General features: G+C 44.5%; 1 protein-coding gene across 3 annotated transcripts in view; it reads left to right on the top strand.

The window, feature by feature from the left end:
* The window catches only part of macrod1 (mono-ADP ribosylhydrolase 1), an 87780-nt gene that overhangs the window by 35632 nt on the left and 31992 nt on the right, over positions 1-20156 (top strand). For all 3 annotated transcript variants that reach the window (XM_078289092.1, XM_078289093.1, XM_071927143.2), the window contains exon 4: positions 18369-18398. In XM_078289092.1, the coding sequence (XP_078145218.1) occupies positions 18369-18398 (30 nt within the window). The remainder of the gene's footprint in view (positions 1-18368; positions 18399-20156) is intronic.

The raw sequence follows: 20156 nt of genomic DNA on the forward strand, positions 1-20156 counted from the left end.
GACCATTTCCATACCAAAAAACCCCCCTGAAAATGTACATGGATTCAGTGTTTCCCCCCAGAATGTCATTCTTGGCCGGCCACAAAAGCCCCTGAAACGGCAATTAGACCATGGGACACTAAAACCACTTCACCGAAAACCCCATACAAATGAAAAGCTTTTAGGTGGGTTGGCAGCTCCTTAAGGCAGGGTGAGGCAGGTTTCATTGCAGGTTTTACAGACTGATGCCCCTGAAGCTGTTGAGTAAAAAAATCCTCCCACACCACACTGGGATGATTTCTCCGGTCAGACATCTGAGATAAAAATAATAATAATGAAAACGTATTCACTAGCTGCGGTACGGGAGGAACCGTATCGGTCTAACCCTATTCTCTCTTGTGCACTCTCCAATACTCTCCCTTTTATGTATACAGACACGCATCCAATCACACATATATCTACACACACATCTGCCTGCAATATTATATGCCAGGAGATGCTGTGATATACCCCCGTGTCTCAGCGCACACACACACACACATGCGCACACAGCCCGGCATGCATACGCATCGTCTCATGACAGTGTGTGGATAAATGCATCCCATTAAATATGATTGAGTGTTTTTCCCGCTCAAATCATTTGCACTCTCTCTTCCTCTCTCTCTCTCTCTCGCTCAGAATGAGGTATGCACAGGAAGTATCTACAGACAGGCAATTTACGGGCCGAACACCTCGACACACACACACACACACACACACACACAGCAGTCCACCAGAAGACACTCTCAGATAGGTCACAATAAGTCACGCTACGTTGAACCAGCTACTTGCTCCTTTGGGGCAGATTCCCTGCAGTCCTATGTGTGAGTGTGTGTGAGTTGATGAATATTCATCTTTCTGGTGACAGAAGCGTCAAGTCTTTTTAAATGCAATGAGAGACGTGAAGTATGTGTGGTGTCCTGGTGGCACAGCGGGCTAAGGCATGGCACCACGGGTTCGAATCCAGCTGACAGGCTTTGTCACCTGTCACCCACCCGCACTTCTTCATCTCTCTCTTTCTTCATAATTTCATGTCACTCTCCATTTTACTGCCATCTGGGGAAGAAAAAAAAATCCACGAAAACGAAACTTTTTAAAAGGAAAAACTCAAAATAAATCAATGTGAAATGTGTTGTAGCTGTGAGAAGCGAGGGAACTGAAATCCATGCAACTGCTGTCAGTCTGTCAGTCAGGAGTCGTTGTGCTTGCGCTGTGTTTACCTTTGTTCCTCATTATGAAGAGAAAATGAGCACGCTCCAGACAAGGCTATAGGGTAATTATCGAAGCTTATTCAAGCACAGAGTCAAGCACAATCCCTGCATACCTGAGAGATCTATTGGAATTCAATACATCAGGTCAAACACATATTCCTGGCGGTCGCCCTCGCAATCAAGCGCCATCTTGTCATGCTTTGTGGAGAGTGTAGCACTTGCAGAGCAGGGCTTGGTAATTGGCTTGGGTGGATTTTTCCTCCCTTCTTTGATCATGTAGCGCTGTGTGTGTCAGTGTTGCCCATTCATTTTTTGTGGTGGTGGTCGGGCCGGGTAATTTGGCTTTTGAGTCCACCTCTGCAGGTCCATCTCTCCACATGTCAAATTTTGAAATTTCTGTTCGCAGATTGTAGCACTAAATGTTTATGTTTGTTGTTTTTTTTTTCTCCACTTTTTAAGATGTGGTAGCTTTCTTGCCATGGTGGTTGAATCTAGTGGAGACACTAGTTTGTGCATTCACCAAGCAGAGCAGGCCGGTTTGCTGAGGTGCTGGACAAAGAGGGAGCTTTGCAGTATACACCGACACACCTGTAAAGGGGTGGAAACATGGGACTGTACCGAGGAAAACAGGTTTGCTTCTCATAAGGCACAGAAACATTTCCAGTCAGAGCCCTGCTTTTTGTCATTAAGCAGCAAATCAACAAAACATTGCAAGCTCATCCAAACTGTGGCATTGGTGCATAGCTGAGAATCCAACCAGCAAAGACACCAGTTTGTGCAAGTCCCGAAATCTGAAATTTAAGTCCTGATTTTATTTTTTAAGTTCCAAATGAAGCACCACATGTCATTGCAACACTAATTTTTGCTGCAGGCGCTGCACTCAGACTGCTGCAAGAGACGTGAACAGTGGTGTCACAAAAATTTAATTGGAAAATGTAGTCCATTTGGAGCTTGTGGGACACCAATGCCATCCCTTTGGTGAGTTATAAATGCTGTGTGTTTTGGACTAATATGAGAAGCTAAAACTACGGGGCTCTGAATGTTTCCGAGCCTTTTGTTGGAGTACAGCCCAATGTCACAGCTACAGATAAGCAAAAACATGTAAAAGAAAAACAAAACAATAATGAGCAACATTCTTTGCTCAGAAAATTGAAAAAAAGTACTCTTTATATCAAAAGTAATTATACAGGAAAATTGTTTATTTCCCCTGCCTGAAAACCTTCATTACAAAAGAGATGGCTGCCACAACCATTGGCACCATTTGTTGCCCAGCTTGTCAGTGTCCTCAGTATGTTTTTGGTAAAATACCACTTAAATTCAATATAACTCCTTTAGGTACAGCCCATCTGAATCAGGAGTTTTCTGATGTATTCCTTTAAGAAGCTCTGTCAAGCCTGTACTACAGTCTCTTGCATTTGAATCCTAATTATATTGGGGGGACAATTGTTTTTGAATAAATGAATATAATCTTCTCAATTTTCCTGGCATAAAATACAGCTAATTACTTGTTTTTAAACCTTTTCGGCTCATTTTTAATCAAAGGCGCCACTATTTCCGGAGGCCACTGTAGCGGGTTTAAAGCTAGGTGAGGGAGCGGTGCAGGCGCTCTGAAGTCATCCCTGCTGCTCAAATGAAAGCTCATCCCTGAACTTCTCTCTGTGTGACTCCTACTCTCTCTGACCTGCCTGCATCTCCTAGACTATTGTACCGCTCCAAAAAATGGACTGACACACACACACACACACACACACACACACTCAGACACATAGCCATAATGCAATATAACACTGCCTGATGCAAGGCCATTGTGTTTGCTCTTGTGTGTGTGTGTGTGCGCGCTCGTGCGTGCATGTCAGAAAGCCTCCTAAATTGTTAAAACCTTCCCTTGTGTAATGCATCTCTCTAATGTTCTTATCCGGCATCTGCTGTGGGATATATTTATTTCAGTATTTCTGGGGAGCGAATTTATTATATCTTTTCGGGACAGTCTCAGCCAAAACACGCCGTAACCCCAATTATATAAAAGCACACTGTTTGTTTGGATGCCATACTGCCTCCTACAATAGATTATGTAAGGCATAAAGTAAGACAATAACTAGGCCTACATAGAATCCATTTTGAAATGTTGTCTGGATGTCTGTCTGTTGGGTTTCTTATCTTCAGCTCTGTGGTTAGTTTGTTGTTTTCTTAAACACAGAGCTCACTTGAAAAGGAGAAGTGGATCTCCGTGGGATTTTACTGTTAAAAGAAAGTCTACACATTGATTTGTCCTATCTATTTAGAAACTGTGAGATGTGTGTGTGTGGATAATAAAATGATAACTACATAGAATGTATTGTTTGTTTAATAGAATTAGATTTTTCCCTGATCTTTCCCTCCCACTGATTGTGCATGTTTTTTTCATGAGAAGACGGAGTGTCCTGGGATCTGACTGTATGTTACCTATAGGGAGCCTGCCCGCTGTCTCTTGAGAAATGGGATCGTTGCCTCTTTATATTCTCAATGATTTTCATGGCAATTCTGACTTTTTTTATTCTATTGAATATACAGTATCTACACACAGTACAGTATAGAGAAACAGGTAAGAGGGAGGAAACAGGGGTGTGACATAGGCCTAGTTCATGTGCCAAATTCAAACCCATGACGTTTAATGCACATGATATGGTCAGGACGACCCTTTTCACATTTAGATTTTCTATCAGTTGTAGCCTATATTATTTATTTTTTCACGGTGCATTGCTGTTATTACAGGGGAATGCAATTGAATTAGGCATATAGTTTTCTTATGGCCTGGGACAGTGCAGTTATTATCTATCAACATGAAGTTTCTGTAAAGTACAGGTTTGAGTTGTGAAGGGGAGACTGCAGACTCATTCAGTGTTAGTGCAATTGTTTACATCTAAATGAGCTTTGTATTGTACCAGTATTTGTTGAGAACCAGAAAATGTACCCTAATCCCCAGGAAATCATCCTGGGTACTGTCTCAGTCTGACTCTGTGAAGCTGTACAGTACATGGTGGTGAAATCACTGATCCGGGGCCGGGCTAAACTCCCCTCTCCTAGTCTTCCCTGAGACAGACCAAGCTGTCCAGCAGCATAGGAAACACATATATTTTCTTTCATTATTGAGCTCTGTATGCCATGCCTTTTCCTTTTCCATTTTCTTTCTTGATGTATGCCATGGCCATGAAGATGACAAGACAATTTCCTTTCTTGGTGATCAATAAAGCACAATCCAATCCAGTCCCGTCAAATCCATCTAACTTGGTGCATTGCTGACTGGGGGACTTAACCATTTGGCTACCTGGCCCAGCACAAGCTTTCTTTTAACAAGGCATCCTTAAAAATGCCACAGAGGCAGCCACCATGGGCACCATCCATTTGTTACAAATGGTTATTGATTTGTATGGGTACCAATTCCAATTCTGAATCGATAAAGAAGAAATGAAATTGGAATCGATAACAGCATGCCAGAATCAACAAGCTCTGATGAGCTTTGTAACACTCCAATCCTGCTTTTGTGCTGCTTAATTATTTACGTTTTGTGTTGGAACATTAATGCTGCATGTGACAATTTTAAGCTTGAAAACAAAGCTGAGGATAATAACACTTGAAAGAGATAAAAAAAAAAACGTGAACAATTACTTAGAGCTGGTATTAATAGATAGGTAGTATACAGTTGTGACAGCCTTCCCACTCTGTGTGCTTCCTGGTTGTGTTTTGTTGCAGGTAATTGACAGGCAGAGTGGGAGTGTCCCTAATAACGTGGGGCACCTGGGATGGGTGGATCCCAGGCTATTTAAGACGGCTGCTCTCTCTCCCTCACTCTCTTTCTCCTCTCCACCCTTTTGGTTGGTTTGAGCATATGCTCCCCTTTTGGTTCTTTTCTTGCACCATACAACACCCCCACACCACACTTTACACTCACCCAGGCACTGCATTCACTACTGATGTTACAGACTTACACCCTTATTCCATTTTTGATCATTTATTTAGTTAGTTTACAATAAATATTTTGTTGTATTATTTTGAAACGTGTGGTCTCCCTTTTTGTCAAGTCCATTGAGCCTGGGCTGTGACAAAATGGGGGCTTGTCCGGGATAAGTTTTGTTGAGTATGGCTCAGTAGCGATTATACCTAGTGAGGTTGTGTTGTCTGTGCCTTTGTCTTTTGCAGAGTGGTAAGTGTTCAGCAGGTTACTCTGGCTGGGTATCAAGGCATATTTTGGGAGATTCACACATTTTTTTGTTAAGTTGTTTGTTTGTGGTGGTTTTGAGGTGAAACGTGTGGTCTCCCTTTTTGTCAAGTCCATTGAGCCTGGGCTGTGACAAAATGGGGGCTCGTCCGAGATCTGAACCCGGGACCTCTCGCACCCCAAGCGAGAATCATACCCCTAGACCCATTGAGCCTGGGCTGTGACACAGTATACTGATTATTCCTTAAAAGATGTAATTTCGTCCAAGAACTTCAATGAATGAACTGGATCAGAAATCGTGTAGGCACATTAGATGGGAAGGGAAAACAGTCTCTGGATGCCCAATATAGCATCTAGATGTATGAAACAGAGCCAGTCATCTCTTCCTCTTGACACCTGCAGTGCTGCCACAGGGCGTTGACCCAGTGCCTTGACCACTGCTCTCCAGTATGTGCAACCGCTCGCTCGTGAACAAACCGCCACCAGGGAAAAAAGCCCTTGCTGCTGCTGAAAACTAGGGGGTAGTTTAACTCCTGACTGAGGTCATATCTGGTGGGGTTGTACAGTGCAGAATGAATCCAGTCCCACACACAATACAGCGAGGGGGTGAGGTCTAACTCGAGTTCTAGATGCTAGCACCCACCTAAAGGACGTCAAAACAACACCAGACATGCATGTTCTTTTTTGGTGCTGGTCTAGTGAGGTTTTCATCAGTAAACCTCTGCTGTATCCATTCCACTTTTTCACAAACGGCCCAGATTCAGAGTACTGAGCCTCAGTATCATGCAGCCTATATGGAGTATCGATCCAATCCGTTTACAGAACAGTATAAAATTTACCCATTGGTTTGCACAAAAATGATTACAGTAGAACTCATTTTTCCACTATTAAGGAAGATCTAACACCCTACTTGATGTGAAATAGGCAGAAAATCAAGTTGCTTTGCTTTGATTTCTGACATGTTACACATGGCTCTTGGTATCAGATTTTAATATTGTGGGAATTTTCCAGTGCTGATACCCTTTATTAGCCTGGTATTGGCCTCATATAACACCACAGTATCAGTCCACGCCAGCATCCTGATTACTCATCTGATTCAACAATACCGGAAGACGGAACGGTACAAGAAGACTGAAAGCCGTTTGTTAGACAGGTGAATCAGAAATCTGTCTTTGTGTTCGGTTATGGACCACATGTGTGGCTGTCCTTGTGTGTTAACAGCGAACACATGTCGTGTTAACACGTCGCCACGGACACGTCTTTGTACACATGTCCTATTGAAAAGTAACACGAGACCCTTGCTTTCTTAGCTGAGCCCCTGTGATGTGTTGAGCATTTTTAACAGGCAAGGATGCCTGTGAGGTGGAAGCAGAGCGCCTTGTTAGGATGAGTGACACCTGTAACAGTTTTCAGGAAACGGCAAGAACAGCCATTCAGGAGCAGAGACGATGCCGAGCACGGCTCCATTTCCAGCCTTCTTCAATTAGGCTATACTTTTTTTTTTTAGGGGGGTGGAGTATGTGTTAGTTGCCTATTGTGCCTTATTTTTCTAACCTTCTTGGGTTATTGTGTTTCAAATGGAGAGTTATATAAGCAGTGTTCCTCCCCTGCTGTCAGATGGGTGAATAAGAGGAGATCAAAAGGGAGGCGATAGAGAAAGAGTGTCTGCTGCCTTCTCCTATTCTTTATTCTCGCCACATTCTGCCAATGTGCAGTTCCCTCTAACTGCATGACTTGCCCTGGATTCTCTCTCTCTCTCTCTCTCTCCCTCCCTCTCTCTCTCTCTCTCTCCCTCTCTACCACATTACACTTTAATCTCATGTTCTGTGCTGTTCGCTCTCTCTCTCTCTCCCCCTTTTTCGCTTGGTGCCTTTCCCTTGCTCTCTCTCTCTCTTCCCTTGTTTTCTGTCCATCACTCCATCCATCCATTTCTGTCTTTCTTCTTTAATCCCATGTTCTGTACCGCTTTGGCCCGAGAATCTCATTCTAATCTGCTATCTCAATATGGCCCAGTATGCGTGCTAATCCTGTGCTCGTGTGTGTGTGTCTGTGTGTGCGCGCATGCATGTTTGTGTGTGTGTGTTTACATCCACAGAGATGTTAGGCAATGGTTCTGCTGAAATGAGTTGGATGATGCAACATTTTGTTTGTGTATTTGCAGTCTAGTTGATGTCCTACTGTACAACATGTAGCTTCAAAGCGCATAGGCCCTTGTGTGTGCTTGTGAGTGTGTGTGTGTGTGTGTGTGTGTTTGGGGGGGGGGGGCTGTACGCAGTGTCATAAGAGAGGGGCATTCCCATTGGGAGAACATCGTGGCCCTTATGACAACTACAAACACACACACACACACACACACACACACAAGCCCAAACCAATTACACACAGATGCAACACACACACTATTGCTCACATGAGGGAAACGGGGAGGGAGGAGGAAAGAGCGATGGGAGATGAGAGAAAACATGCAAGTGGGAATTCTGTCTCTTTATAAAGTATAATCTCTCACTTTAATCTCTCTCAGGCTGTAACTCTCTGAAGCCCTGCTGTTTAAATCTCTGACTTATTTTCTGCATTTTACTGTGGAAAAGCTGTCCAGCAGGTAGCTGCACAAACGCACACATAAACACACGCACAAACACACGCATACAGTTTTTTCCCCCCCAACAAGAGTCAAGCCTGTTATCATTCAAACGCCACCATAAGCAATACAGAATGGAGAGTAAAAGCCACAGACTTGCTGCTAACATTTACAATCCCATGTGTATCAAAACCTGTGGTTGGTATTCCGACACTGTCTAACCTGAAATGAACCATTTATCCTTTTTTTATGAATGCATAGTCATCAACCGGGGATGAAAGCGACCCGAAACAGATCCTACCTTTGTTATCCATTTTCTGCCGCTTTTCTGCTCGCCTCCCTCAAGCCATCCTTGTCAAATCGGTCCCATCCTCTCAAGTTAATGCATATTTTTTTGCGGGTCGGATAAGTCCCCTTCAATACAGCCGGGCGAATGCACCGGGGAGGGATGGGGAGGATGCGCTGCCGTCCGCCTGCCTGCGCCGAGGCTCCGGTATACACTAGTTATCTCCCACCCTGTTGTTTCACTCCGGGCTGCACTGTAGGTTAATGTGTTTAGAGCAAGTGTGTGTGTGCGTGTGAGAGAGGGAGAGAGAGAGAGAGAGAGAGAGGAGAGGGAGAGACTAACCTCGAATAAAGTCTTGCATACCGTCTTCTCTCCCACGTCTGTTTTTTTTTTCTTTTCTTTTTTTTTTTTTTGCTCCCGGTTCTTTCTGTCAGTCAGCTCTCCTCAACCGTCATCTAACCTACGTCAACTTCGCTACTTCAACTCCGGTCCAAAACGGTTTGTCATAACGTTAGTCATTTTTTTTTGTCAGCGGGCTTATCGTCTCCGCCTGAGCGCAAAATAGAATAGAACAGAACGATAGGTGCGAGTAATCTCTATCTCCACCTCGGTTTATCCCTCCGGTCTTCAGGGCGCCTCAGTCTTTTTTAAAAAAAACAACTGTGTTTAGCAACGGGTTGACAGGTGTCGCCTCCAGCGCCAGCTCCATCCTCCTCCTCCTCTTCCTCGCCTCGCGCCGACGCTGCGCGCGGTGTTGTATTTTCCTTTTTTCTTTTTTTTTTTTGTGCGCGAGGGGGTGATATTCCTTACAGGGGCTCTGTGAGCTCCGTTACAGGGGTTCAGCAGGTCGCCACGGTCCAGCAATTACCGACAACTCACCAAGCATTAGACTGACAGGTGCGCGCACACACAAAAACACACACACACAAAGCGCCATAGACTGTAGCGGCGCTTTTACGCAGCATGAATGAGCTTTGGTAGCCGGTGGTGCTCCGGGGTCGCCCGCAGCCTGTTTAGGGGCCCTTTAGATAGAAAAGGAGTGGAGTGTCAACTCGGAAGAGCGGGGACAGGAAGGGCTTCCAGTAATGTTGAAAAGCCCAGTTTCCTTCACCTGTCTGTCAGCACTTCTTTTGAGCTTTAATGAAATGTATAACATAACGCAAATTTTGCCATTGACATCATACTCTTTCTGTTGCGAGACAATTGCACGACAAGTGGGAGAGTCGATTCCTTGACTCCAAGAAGGTTGAGAGTCGAGGTCGGCTCTCAGCCATTGACTGGGAGTCAAGAGGCAGACCAAGCCTGACTGTTAATTACCTTTTAGGCTGTTTCCTCACAAAAGAGTTACTACGGCTTAGCCTTTATGGGTGCTGCACGCGCAGCGGCCTCAAATGTATCTTCCTGTGGTTTAATCTGTAGGAGTCCATTCAGACGGGTGCTGCCTGATCTCATTGTGCATTCAAGTGCTGTCAGGATTATCAGATATTTAACTTTCCCCTCAAGTCGGAAGTTATTCGGTATTCTAGATGGCACACGGATTGGCTGAGTTGTGATGTACTGTAGCTGCCTCAGCCAATATAGCTGACAGCAGCATCACTGTCTGTTGCTGTTGACTACTCAAATTATGCCGTTTGTGACCCATCTTCTCTTGAATGTAACTATGTATGTAACTATCGCCTCTACTAGCTGGGTCTTGGGTACACAGCTATTAAAAGAAAACCAAACAACAGATATTATGCTTCATCACCTCCATGTTTGTTTTCATTTCCAACCAAAAAAGTACATGAACGGTAACAGTACGGTAAAAATAACAGTAATATTTCTATAATATTCCGAGGGACTATTAGTGTGTCTGTGGTACTCAATAATGAGTCTATAGTTACCGTAATTTATGGTATATACTTTTTTATCTCCTGTGGTATCACAGTAATATTCCCATGCACCTGATTCTCTGAACTAAGAGTATGTCACAGCAGCGCAAGCTCTACTATTCCCTGTGAAAAACATGCAGCAATTCCTATAACCATGGTGATACCAGAACCAACTGAAATGAAAATAGCTGAATGGCACAAGCAAGGTTCGGAAAAAGCAAGTGCACTTCAGTGCTGTCTAGGTGCTTGGGCAGAGGGGTATGCATGAAAAGCAACAGCTCCACCTGTTAACACACAACACACAAGTGCTGTGGTGGTGCAGTGTTCAGCGTTGGTCTCTTAGTATTCCCACTAAAATTCAGATTACAGAAAGCCAAAAGAATAGGCTGTCACTAGATTTTAGAAAGCAATTGGTCATAATATTTTGATATACAATACACAATCAAATCTGATATAATTACTTAAAATAAAACTCAAGTAAATTTGGCGCTTATAATCTCATACAATTTAATATAAATGACTAACTAGCTACCAACGGCTAGCACAACATTGGATATTTTGATACTTGCTGTCATTGAAGTTGATGCTTTTGCTAACCCTAATACAAAAAACGTACAATAAACAAACTCATCATTATTAACAACGTTGAATTCGATTTCATTTTATTTTATTCAGAATGGCCACTGAAGGAAAGTAGTTGCTCCCATTCGCTAAATCAGATCAGTCCTCTTGTCTACATTCACCGGCTGTGACCAATCACAGCTGCCCATTGCGCAATGCGCTGCTCATTTATCTCTCTTCACATCCGCCTTTCCACGTGACATAAGCTCGCATGACGGAAATGTGCTGAGCAGGTTACTTGCTCAAGTTGCCCGGTAGTGACAAGTAGCCCAGTGCATGAAGTCCATAAGAGAGATGTCCAAATCTGAATGATTAACTGGCATCCTCAGTCCTAGATCTGGGTAAGAATGGATAGACTCCAGAGAGGCCAGGTTAGGTTTATCAAATGTCACTTGTAAATCTGGTTTCAAACCAGATGGATTCAAACAAGAACAAAACTGCAAAGTTTGCTTTGGGGTTTTTGTTACACCTCAAATTTGGATTCAGATTGATTCAGTCACCTCAGCAGTCATCACAGTCCTGTATGATGAGACGGCGGCGCAGTACAGTGGGAACATTGTGCAGCGTGTCTCCCAGAAATCAAAGCAACAACCCTGAGGTAAAGTACAGGTCTATTATATCAATGTGTGAGTCAGGACTGCAGGAAGCTTGAAAACAGATGCACGATAAGTTAGAGACTCTCTAGCTGTATCTGCTGAAGGGACAAAGGAAACCAAAAAAAAGTGCAAAAAAAGATGCGATAAAATAACTTTCCTCCCCAAATTATGAGACTAAAATCAGCATTTTAGCATCATTTTGGGAATCAGCATTTTAGCCATAATTATGCGGTCCAACATTGGTCTACACTCATTATGTGTTTTGTTGCATAGGGTGGGGCGACCCTCGGTTGATCCTTAGACTCATTCATTAAAAAATTCACAAATTCTGCGATGGTTAATTATTGAAGGCAAATCAGTTTATCTTGGCAATTTCTTCCAATTTCTTTTGGGGGGCGATGTCTTTGAGGTCAATACAAATTTCAATCAAGAAATCTTTTTAATCTTTATAGCCTTCCTCTGCTGAAAATGTGTTTCAATTTTGTCCTGAGGGCTACCCGTGCTGATTTTGCAGGCCTGGTTAATCATATTTAATTTTAGATCAAGGTTTAGAGCCATGTCTGCGCTCATCCTCCACTACAACAGTAGCTTTGTCCCTTTTTTTTTTTTCCATAAGGACATGAGCAAATTGATTGGCATGCTCAAGTGGACAAACTAAATGATGGCTAGAAATTAAATGACTGAAAGAGGTATAATGGTGGTTAGAACAAGTGGGTAGAGGAGAGAGGGATGGAGAGAGAGAGAGAGAGAGAGAGAGAGTGAGGGAGGAATACACAAACAGGTTGCACTGGGGCCTGGGGAATAAGGGAGAGAGGGAGAGGAGATGAGAGAAGGAGAAAAATAAGATGGGGGGGGGGGGGGGGGGGGCAAGGATAGAAGACCTGTTTACCAGTAAAGGAGACTTTAGCCTGCGTGGATGCAATTTTCACAGTGTCTTCATCATCATCGTCATCATCATCATCATCATCATCATCATCATCATCATCGTTATTCCTGACTTCCCAGTCCCTATTGTATGTGCTAATCTCTAAGTACGTGCACACCACACACACACACACACACACACACACACACACAGACAGACAGGTGGTTCCACCCCTAGTACCAGACTTTAAAATAAACCAAACACCACAAGCTCTCTCTTCCTCTCCATCACAGGCAACTTCTTCTTTCTCTTCCTCCTCTGTCAAGCCAGGTTTTAAGCATTTCGCTCTTGTCCTTCACCCGCGCATCAATCTGTCCAGCCCTCCGTCCCTCTCTCTACCTCTCCACGTCTCTTTCTCTCTCTCTCTCTCTCTCTCTCTCTCTCCCCCTCAGTGTGATTACTTACCTCCCCAGAAAGAAGAAGAAGTACACTCCATCTTGTTGTTTTATGTTCCCAGAAAATTTAGTCCGGCGTCTCCCTTCTCCACCCTCACCTCTCTTTCACTTCGTCTCTGTCTCTCTCGCTCACTCTCCGTCACCCCTCCCTCTCCTCCCTCTCTCTCTCTCTCTCTCTCTCTCTCCAAGCCCTTCTTCCCTCCCCTGACACCTCACTCACTCCACCTCCCTCCCGACTTCTTTCTCTCTCTCTCTTCCACCCACCCACCCTCCCTCTGTTTCTGCCCCACCCGCCTCCTGCCCTCCCTCCCCATCAACTTGCCCTCCCTCTCCTCTCTCTCTCTCACCCTCCTTCCCTGCATTTAGTGGTAGAACTTATCATCCCCCCCCCCCCCCCCCCGATAATTGTTGCGTCTCGGCGGCAGATGCTAGCATGCTTTATTTAGCTGTTCAGTATTAGCTATTCCAATTAGTCATGTAATATCAATAAGAAAAAGAAAACTGTTAGCCTCCATGTATTGGGCGCCATGGGAGAACGGAGTTGCGTGTTTGTTTTTGTCCGTGCAACAACTGTGGCCAGTACGCGCACACACACACACACACACACACACATACACACACGGTTCCACTCGTACACACTCAATCGGGTAGAGGGTACATATGGGTTTTAACAGATGGTGAAACACTTTCCCTTGAGTATCGACGTTACTCTCTGTCTCTCTCTCTCCCTCTCTCTCTCTCTAATTAACTAGGTTTCAGTAACAAACCTTTGGGCTTTGGCGTTGCCATGGTTACCCTAACATTGAATCTTGACTGTCTGCATTTGTATGTGTGTGTATACGTGACTGCTGGCAAGTGCGGTGTGTGTGCGCGCGAGAACAGGTCTGAGCGTTTTGTGCCCCTGTGTGTGAGATCGTTGGCGTGCACGCTCGTGTGTTTGCGTGTGTGTGTGTGTGTCCCATGTATGTGAGCACGCATGTGTGTCCGTGTCTCTGCGAGTGCGTGATTATGCATACACATGAGTATTTTGGTTGCTTTGATGCCTTTGTCTCCCCACAGGGCTCGCAGCCTGGCTCCGTCTCAAGCACCTAGCTCTGTATATCGATAGAGAGGACAGCAGCATTACATGCTAGATTAATAATATATCATAGGCCTATATTATCTTATATAAGACAATTTCAATAATTATATAATCCCATGAATAAAGATTACGGGGAAATGAATTTAAAACATGGATCCTGTGGTAGATTAAAAAAAAAAATCAATTTTGCACTTACAAGGAAGGTAAAAGTTGAGCTTGAGTTTGAACTTGGCACCACTTCTTTCTGAAAGGTAGAAATGAAAATAGGATGTGGGATTATAGCTTTTGAATTACAGAGTAAAGGGCAGCCAGCTGTGAATATGATTATGGACTGAGATAAGTCCATACTGTCCCTATAGTTCCTGATATAGCTAAGTATACAGTACGCTACAGGGAGAGTAGGCAGTCAACCCTAACCTGGTAAGACCATCCTGATCACGTGACCTCACATTCTGTTTCGCTCCACAGATCAGTCTGGACTTCTAGCCGCCCACATCGTTTTCCTGAAATTACAATGTAACCGGGCCAATCAGGGACTGCGTCGTAGTTGATGACGTAACCGGGCCAATCAGGGACTGCGTCGTAGTTGATGACGTGAAATACAGGCCGCCGCTGGCAAAACAGTAATGGCGTCTCCCGAAGCAACGAGTGGTAACGTTAACGTTAGTAGAGTAAACACAGCCATAAGTGCAGTTATTGCAGAAATAGACTCAATAACAACAATTAAACAAGAACAAGAGTACGCACTAGCGGAGTTTCTCGGCGGAAAAGACGTTTTCGCCGTTCTTCCGACTGGATTTGAATTTGGATTCGCTGATTGGCTGAAGGAGTTTGTCTGTCAAGGCAAGTACTCCCGCCCACTGAAATCGATGTGGGTGGCTAGAAGTCCAGACTGATCCATGGAGCGAAACAGAATGTGAGGTCACGTGATCAGGATGGTCTTACCAGGCTAAGTCAACCCTACTTGAGTATTTGATTAATTTCTTAGACGGTGCATTGGACAAAAGACTGAGAGGAGAGCAGTGTTACAGTGGAGCAAGACATTGGGTGTCCTGCTTTAATGGACAGATATTTTAACCTTTGTTTATTCCAGGAAAATCAACTGAGCTTGCCGTCTCTTTTTTAGCATTCATGTAGTTCCACACGTTCCCACCTGGGAGCTGCCCAGTGCAAACACAGTGCTTGACTGCTGGCCTCAGAGCAGCTACACCAGAGCAGTTGGGGTTTAAAGGAAAAATCCACCTTAAAACATTATTGGCAATGTACATTTCTGGGCCCATTTTCTTGTTCGGTGGGGTATTTTTCTCTTTCCTGTGGATAAGTGCATACGCAGGTGACGTGACGCCACACTGACATATTTTCAGTGCAGCTGAAATGGAGTTTATTTTCAGCTGTCTAAAACCTCAAAGGTAAATGTCAGGTTTTGGTGCCTGTCCCTCAGAATCAAAGAGCGAGGGCTTCTTTCTAGACTCGCCATCATACAGGCAGAGATAACAATTTCTCCTCGTAACAGCGGCCTCAGTAGACCAGAATGCAGTGCAGCCACGGGACGTGTTTCGAGTAAGAGGTGCGATTCGTGCTTTTTCTTGACTGGAGAAACTCGCACTATCGCTAGCACTATTTCTCTCTCCAGCTACACTAATAACCCACAGCTGAAAGCAACAAGTTCACGCCTGTTCTCTAGGAGTTGTCAAGAGGCATTCTGGGAAATGCAGGAAATCACCAACTGAAGTAGAAGTAGACGAGGTAGATTGAGGGAAGCTGTGATGTCACGTTCAGGTCGCGGATGTCAGCGTTTTTTGTTATTTGTCTCCGTTATGGGTGAGCCATGCATCAACTGTTTGATGATCTGAATCAATTGTTTCAGTCAGTGGCTTCAATCAGGAAACTGAACTCCTGGCACAATAAAAAGGTCACTTTATTATATTCACTGAGAGCTGAGTGTCGATGGGGAAAATCTAGGGTTTTTTTCTCGATTCCTGATGAATTTTGGGGATATGAGGTTTCGGCGGGACCTTGATGACTGCGGTTTGGGTCCGGCACGCTCAGCTCATCTTCAAGCTGATTTTCTGTTCTTTAAAGGGGGGTACCATTCAACACTCAAGAGTTCAGATGCTCTTTTTTTTTTTTTCAAAGATTTTATTTTTTAGGCATTTTATGCTTTATTGATAGAGACAGTCTGAGAGAGAGATAGGAAGGTATGGGAGAGAGAGAGGGGAGGACATGCAGCAAATGACCGCGGCCCGGATTCGAACCCGGGTCACTGTGGGAAGGACTGAGCCTTATGGTACGCGCTCTACTCGGTGAGCCACCGGGGCGCCCGAGTTCAGATGCTCTTAATATGGCCCGGGGCTACGCAGTCCACTTTAGTCAACAGAGATGAATATTTACTGAAGCCAGAAACCAGAGGAACAAGCCCCTAATCTTTGATGTCACTCCGATGTACAGCCTGCAGCTAATCAGTATAAGATGAATGGGAGATTGACTTTGTGGAGACAGATTTTTTTTTTTTTTTTCCATCAAAGCTTTTACATTCAAATGAGCTTTATTTCGGTTCCTCACAGGGTCCGTCGGTTCTGAACCAAACTGTGTACCTCTACAGTATATCCAGAGAGTCTCCCACGCTGTCACATTAGATAACTCTTCCTATTTTTCTGTCTCTTCCACTTCATTCTGTATGGAGCTGTACATCGGTGCCGTATCACAAATTAGGACATATTTCACTTTTGGAGACGGCGGTGAGCCCGCGGTTCACAGAGAAGTACAGTACATTTGAATGCTGAACTTGAGTGGGATTCTCCTTTTAATGAGGCAGAAGAGATGGTGAAAATGATACAGAATAGAGGATACTTGAGAGAGAAAGGCAGCAATGGGATTCAGTCTCTCTCTCTCTCTCTCTCTCTCTCTCTCTCTCTCTCCCTCTCTCTCGCAGGCTAGATTAGCAGAAAAACTAACTTGCCTGATACACTGTCGGAGTGCGTGCCTCACTGGCACAGTGCCTGCTGGCAAAGTGTAACTAAAATGGGAGCTGTCCCCTGCGTTTCCTAGCTTAACTTTGTAACTGTCCCTCGTAGAGAGATTATATGCTTATTAGATTTTCCTAACGTGGTCACGGCAGCCCAAATTTGATCCACGAGCAAAGAAAGAATTGGGAAACATGATTTTTATGATTTTATGGTTCAGGCTTGAATTTGCTGAAAGTGTTGCAGATGTCCCCAGGCTAGCGCTGCTGACTCCACATATGTTTATGGATATGCGAGTGAGAAAAACACTTATATAACGCATATGTCAGAAGCAGCCACGGCCAGCCGTATCACCCTGCCAGCAATTTACACTCTTTAAACATGTGCAGTCATTCGATCCAAGGAGGGAACTTAATGATTTGGGACACGCTGGCCAGCCAAGCTACTAGCATTCATTTTCTACTTGCCTGGCTGCAAAAAGAGCTCATTATATTGTCATTTTATTTATGCTATATCTATTCAGTGGTCACCGCTCCGTTGTCCAGGTAAAAAGTCCCAGATGATCGCCTTCTTTTGTAACCAGAAGACAAATTGAACCATATGACCTGCCTATTCCTTCTCACAGAGTTGTTTATTTTCATTTGGGCTGTAGCCTAAGCGTTGAGTTTATCCATTAGCTTTGCGGCTAGCGATGCTACTTGGTCTGATTGAGCAGTGGGTCTTAATCCCGGTCCTCAGCACTCATTCTAGCAAAACAGCAGCACTCTGGGTCACGATGACCAGCATTGGAAACCACTGGTTTATACAATGGACCATTTATCATGAAGTGACTCACCACATGGGAATAATGTTACGTTTCAATTAAAGGAGAATTCCAGTTATTTTCAACCCGGGCCTTATTTTCCTAGTTTTTGCCATCATGATGTTCAAAATTTTGTCACTTGCTTCAGCGGCTCAGTCCTGCTCCTCAGCTTCTCGAATTTTCATTCTAGCCAATCAGCTAATCGGGGACTGATTTACACCTGGGACGCCAGGTGAACGCACTTAACTAGCTCGTAGGAAAGAAAAGCAGCAGGACTCTGGGCCACGAGGAGCCGGATTGAGAACCGCTGTTATTGAGGAATGCTGACACCACTAACAAGTCATGATCAGGGCATCTGAAGGACAGCACATGTGACAAGAGCTTGGTAATGAAAAAAAAAACTCCGAAAATGTCAGGTTATCTGTTAAAGGACACGAGCAGTGTTAGATCAGATAAAAAACTTCATTAAATGGAGATCCTGAGTTTCTGAGAGCAGCACACACACACACACACAGCAGCACAAAGGCAGATATGTTTGTTGTATTCAGACATTAATAAATCCAGCGATGAGGTTTGCAATGGGTTTTAACACAGGGGTGACAGTGAAAGAACCGCTGTCTCCCGCCTTAATGTCCAGGTAGTGATGCCGCAGGTCTCGGAGGGTATTGTGCGACTGCCCCGTCTCCGTCTGACCACAAAAGAGACGAATTAATTGATGGTTCTCCCAGAGAATGAAAGAAGTGAGAACGTGATCGCTCCGCTGCGAAGCCAACAAAAGTGATGTTGTGATGTTTTAAAGATTTTTCTGTCTCTGTTTGTCTTTCAGCCAACAAGACTCTGCTTGGGGGAGGAGGAGGTAAGTCACATCCTGTCTGCCACCCCTTTGGTGTGTGTGTATGTGTGCGTGAACGTGTACGTGCGCGTGTGTGTGTGTTTTATGTCCTATGTGTGGCGTGTCTGTGTGTTTGAAGGCCGACATCTGTGTGTATGGTTGTTTATGCGTCTGTATTTTTCTTTGTGTTTCGTAGCTGGTAGGTCTTTGTTATGGCAGGTGTTCGAAGGTGTGTTTGCATGCTGCGCAGCGTGTGTGTGCGTGTGTGTGTGTGTGTGTGTGTGTGTGTGTGTGTGCAGGTGCAAAGTCGATAGTTCATAATTTATGGGTGTGGAGTGCTGTGGATATAAACAGTCATTTTTCAGTGTATTGTTGACTCAGTGCTTTGTGTGTGTGTGTGTGTGTGTGTGTGTCTCTGTGTGTGTGTGTGTGTTTGTGTGAGATGTTGGAAGTCCGTGGCTAATCGATACTTGTAATAAATCTGTACTACTAATGCTGCACCCACACTCACTAAAATACGCACACACACGGTCTCTCAACCTTATTCTGAGCGTGTACATTTGTTTTTGTGTGTGTGTGTGTGTGTGTGTGTGTGTGTGTGTGTGTGTGTGTGTGTTAATGCTTGCAAATTTGGGTGCTAGTGTTTGCCTGTGGTTGTTTTCTTTGTCTTCATTTGGGCAAACAGGTTTAGATTTCCGGGACATCTCGCTTATACTGCCTTTTCTAACCTTCCAACTTGTGTGTGTGTGTGTGTGTGTTATAACTTTTCGGTTTCCATGGTGACGTATCTGGTGACACGCCTGTGTGTGTGTGTGTGTGTTTGGGTTTGCATGCTAATGTCCATTCCTAGCAGTACCTTTGCTTGCCTCCATGTCCAAAAGCTAGATTTGAGCAGTGCTTGCTGTGAAGTGTTCCATTGAAGCAGTAAGTCCTGAACTTAGACGTGCGCGCACACACACACACACGCACACACACACACACACACACACACACACACTGCCCCCGCCCTTACTCACACACACCAGCTGAGCCCCAAGCCTAATAAATGGACTGCACAGCCTCGTGTCCTATGGCTTCAGCCACACACATACACGCACGCACGCACACACACACACACACACACACACACACACACACACATACATACAGTCCGACACCCCGAGATCTACAGCATCGTTTGATGTTACCCTGAAGTCTCAGATGGCTCTACAAAGACAGATGGTTTCTAGAGAGGCTGTGAGTGTGTGCCTGCGTGTGTGTGTGTGTGTGTGTGCACGAATGCCCGTGTATTAATAAAAGCACGTGTATATTATTCACTGTGGTTTATTTAACAGTCAAATTTTTTTTATTTAACCAATGAGGTCTGTTCATTACCAAATTTCCAACAGATCCAACAGCCACCATCTGCATCTATCTTCTCGTCTCTCTGTTTCTCTCTCTTCTTTCACTCAGTACCAATCTCTCTCAGTGTAAGTCTGTCGCTCCATGAGTTGATCTGTCTCATCTCGTTTCTATTGTGTTCATTTCCAACTCTCTCTCTCTCTCTCTCTCTCTCTCTCTCTCTAGCTCCATCCTTGGGGGTTTGCTCAGGCAGATAGTAGGTGTTAATTAGAGAGAGAGGTAAGGGAAGAGACAGGGGGAAGAGTGGAACAAACAAGAGAGCGATGGGAGGGAGAAGACGGTTAGAGCGGGAGATGAAGGGAGGGGAGGGTGATGAAGGGCCAAAGGTGTGTGTGTGTGTGTGTGTGGGTGGGGAGGGTCACTGGAAATAGAGAGGGAGTA

Source organism: Centroberyx gerrardi, chromosome 16, assembly GCF_048128805.1.
Source record: "Centroberyx gerrardi isolate f3 chromosome 16, fCenGer3.hap1.cur.20231027, whole genome shotgun sequence".
In the NCBI taxonomy this organism is placed as follows: domain Eukaryota; kingdom Metazoa; phylum Chordata; class Actinopteri; order Beryciformes; family Berycidae; genus Centroberyx; species Centroberyx gerrardi.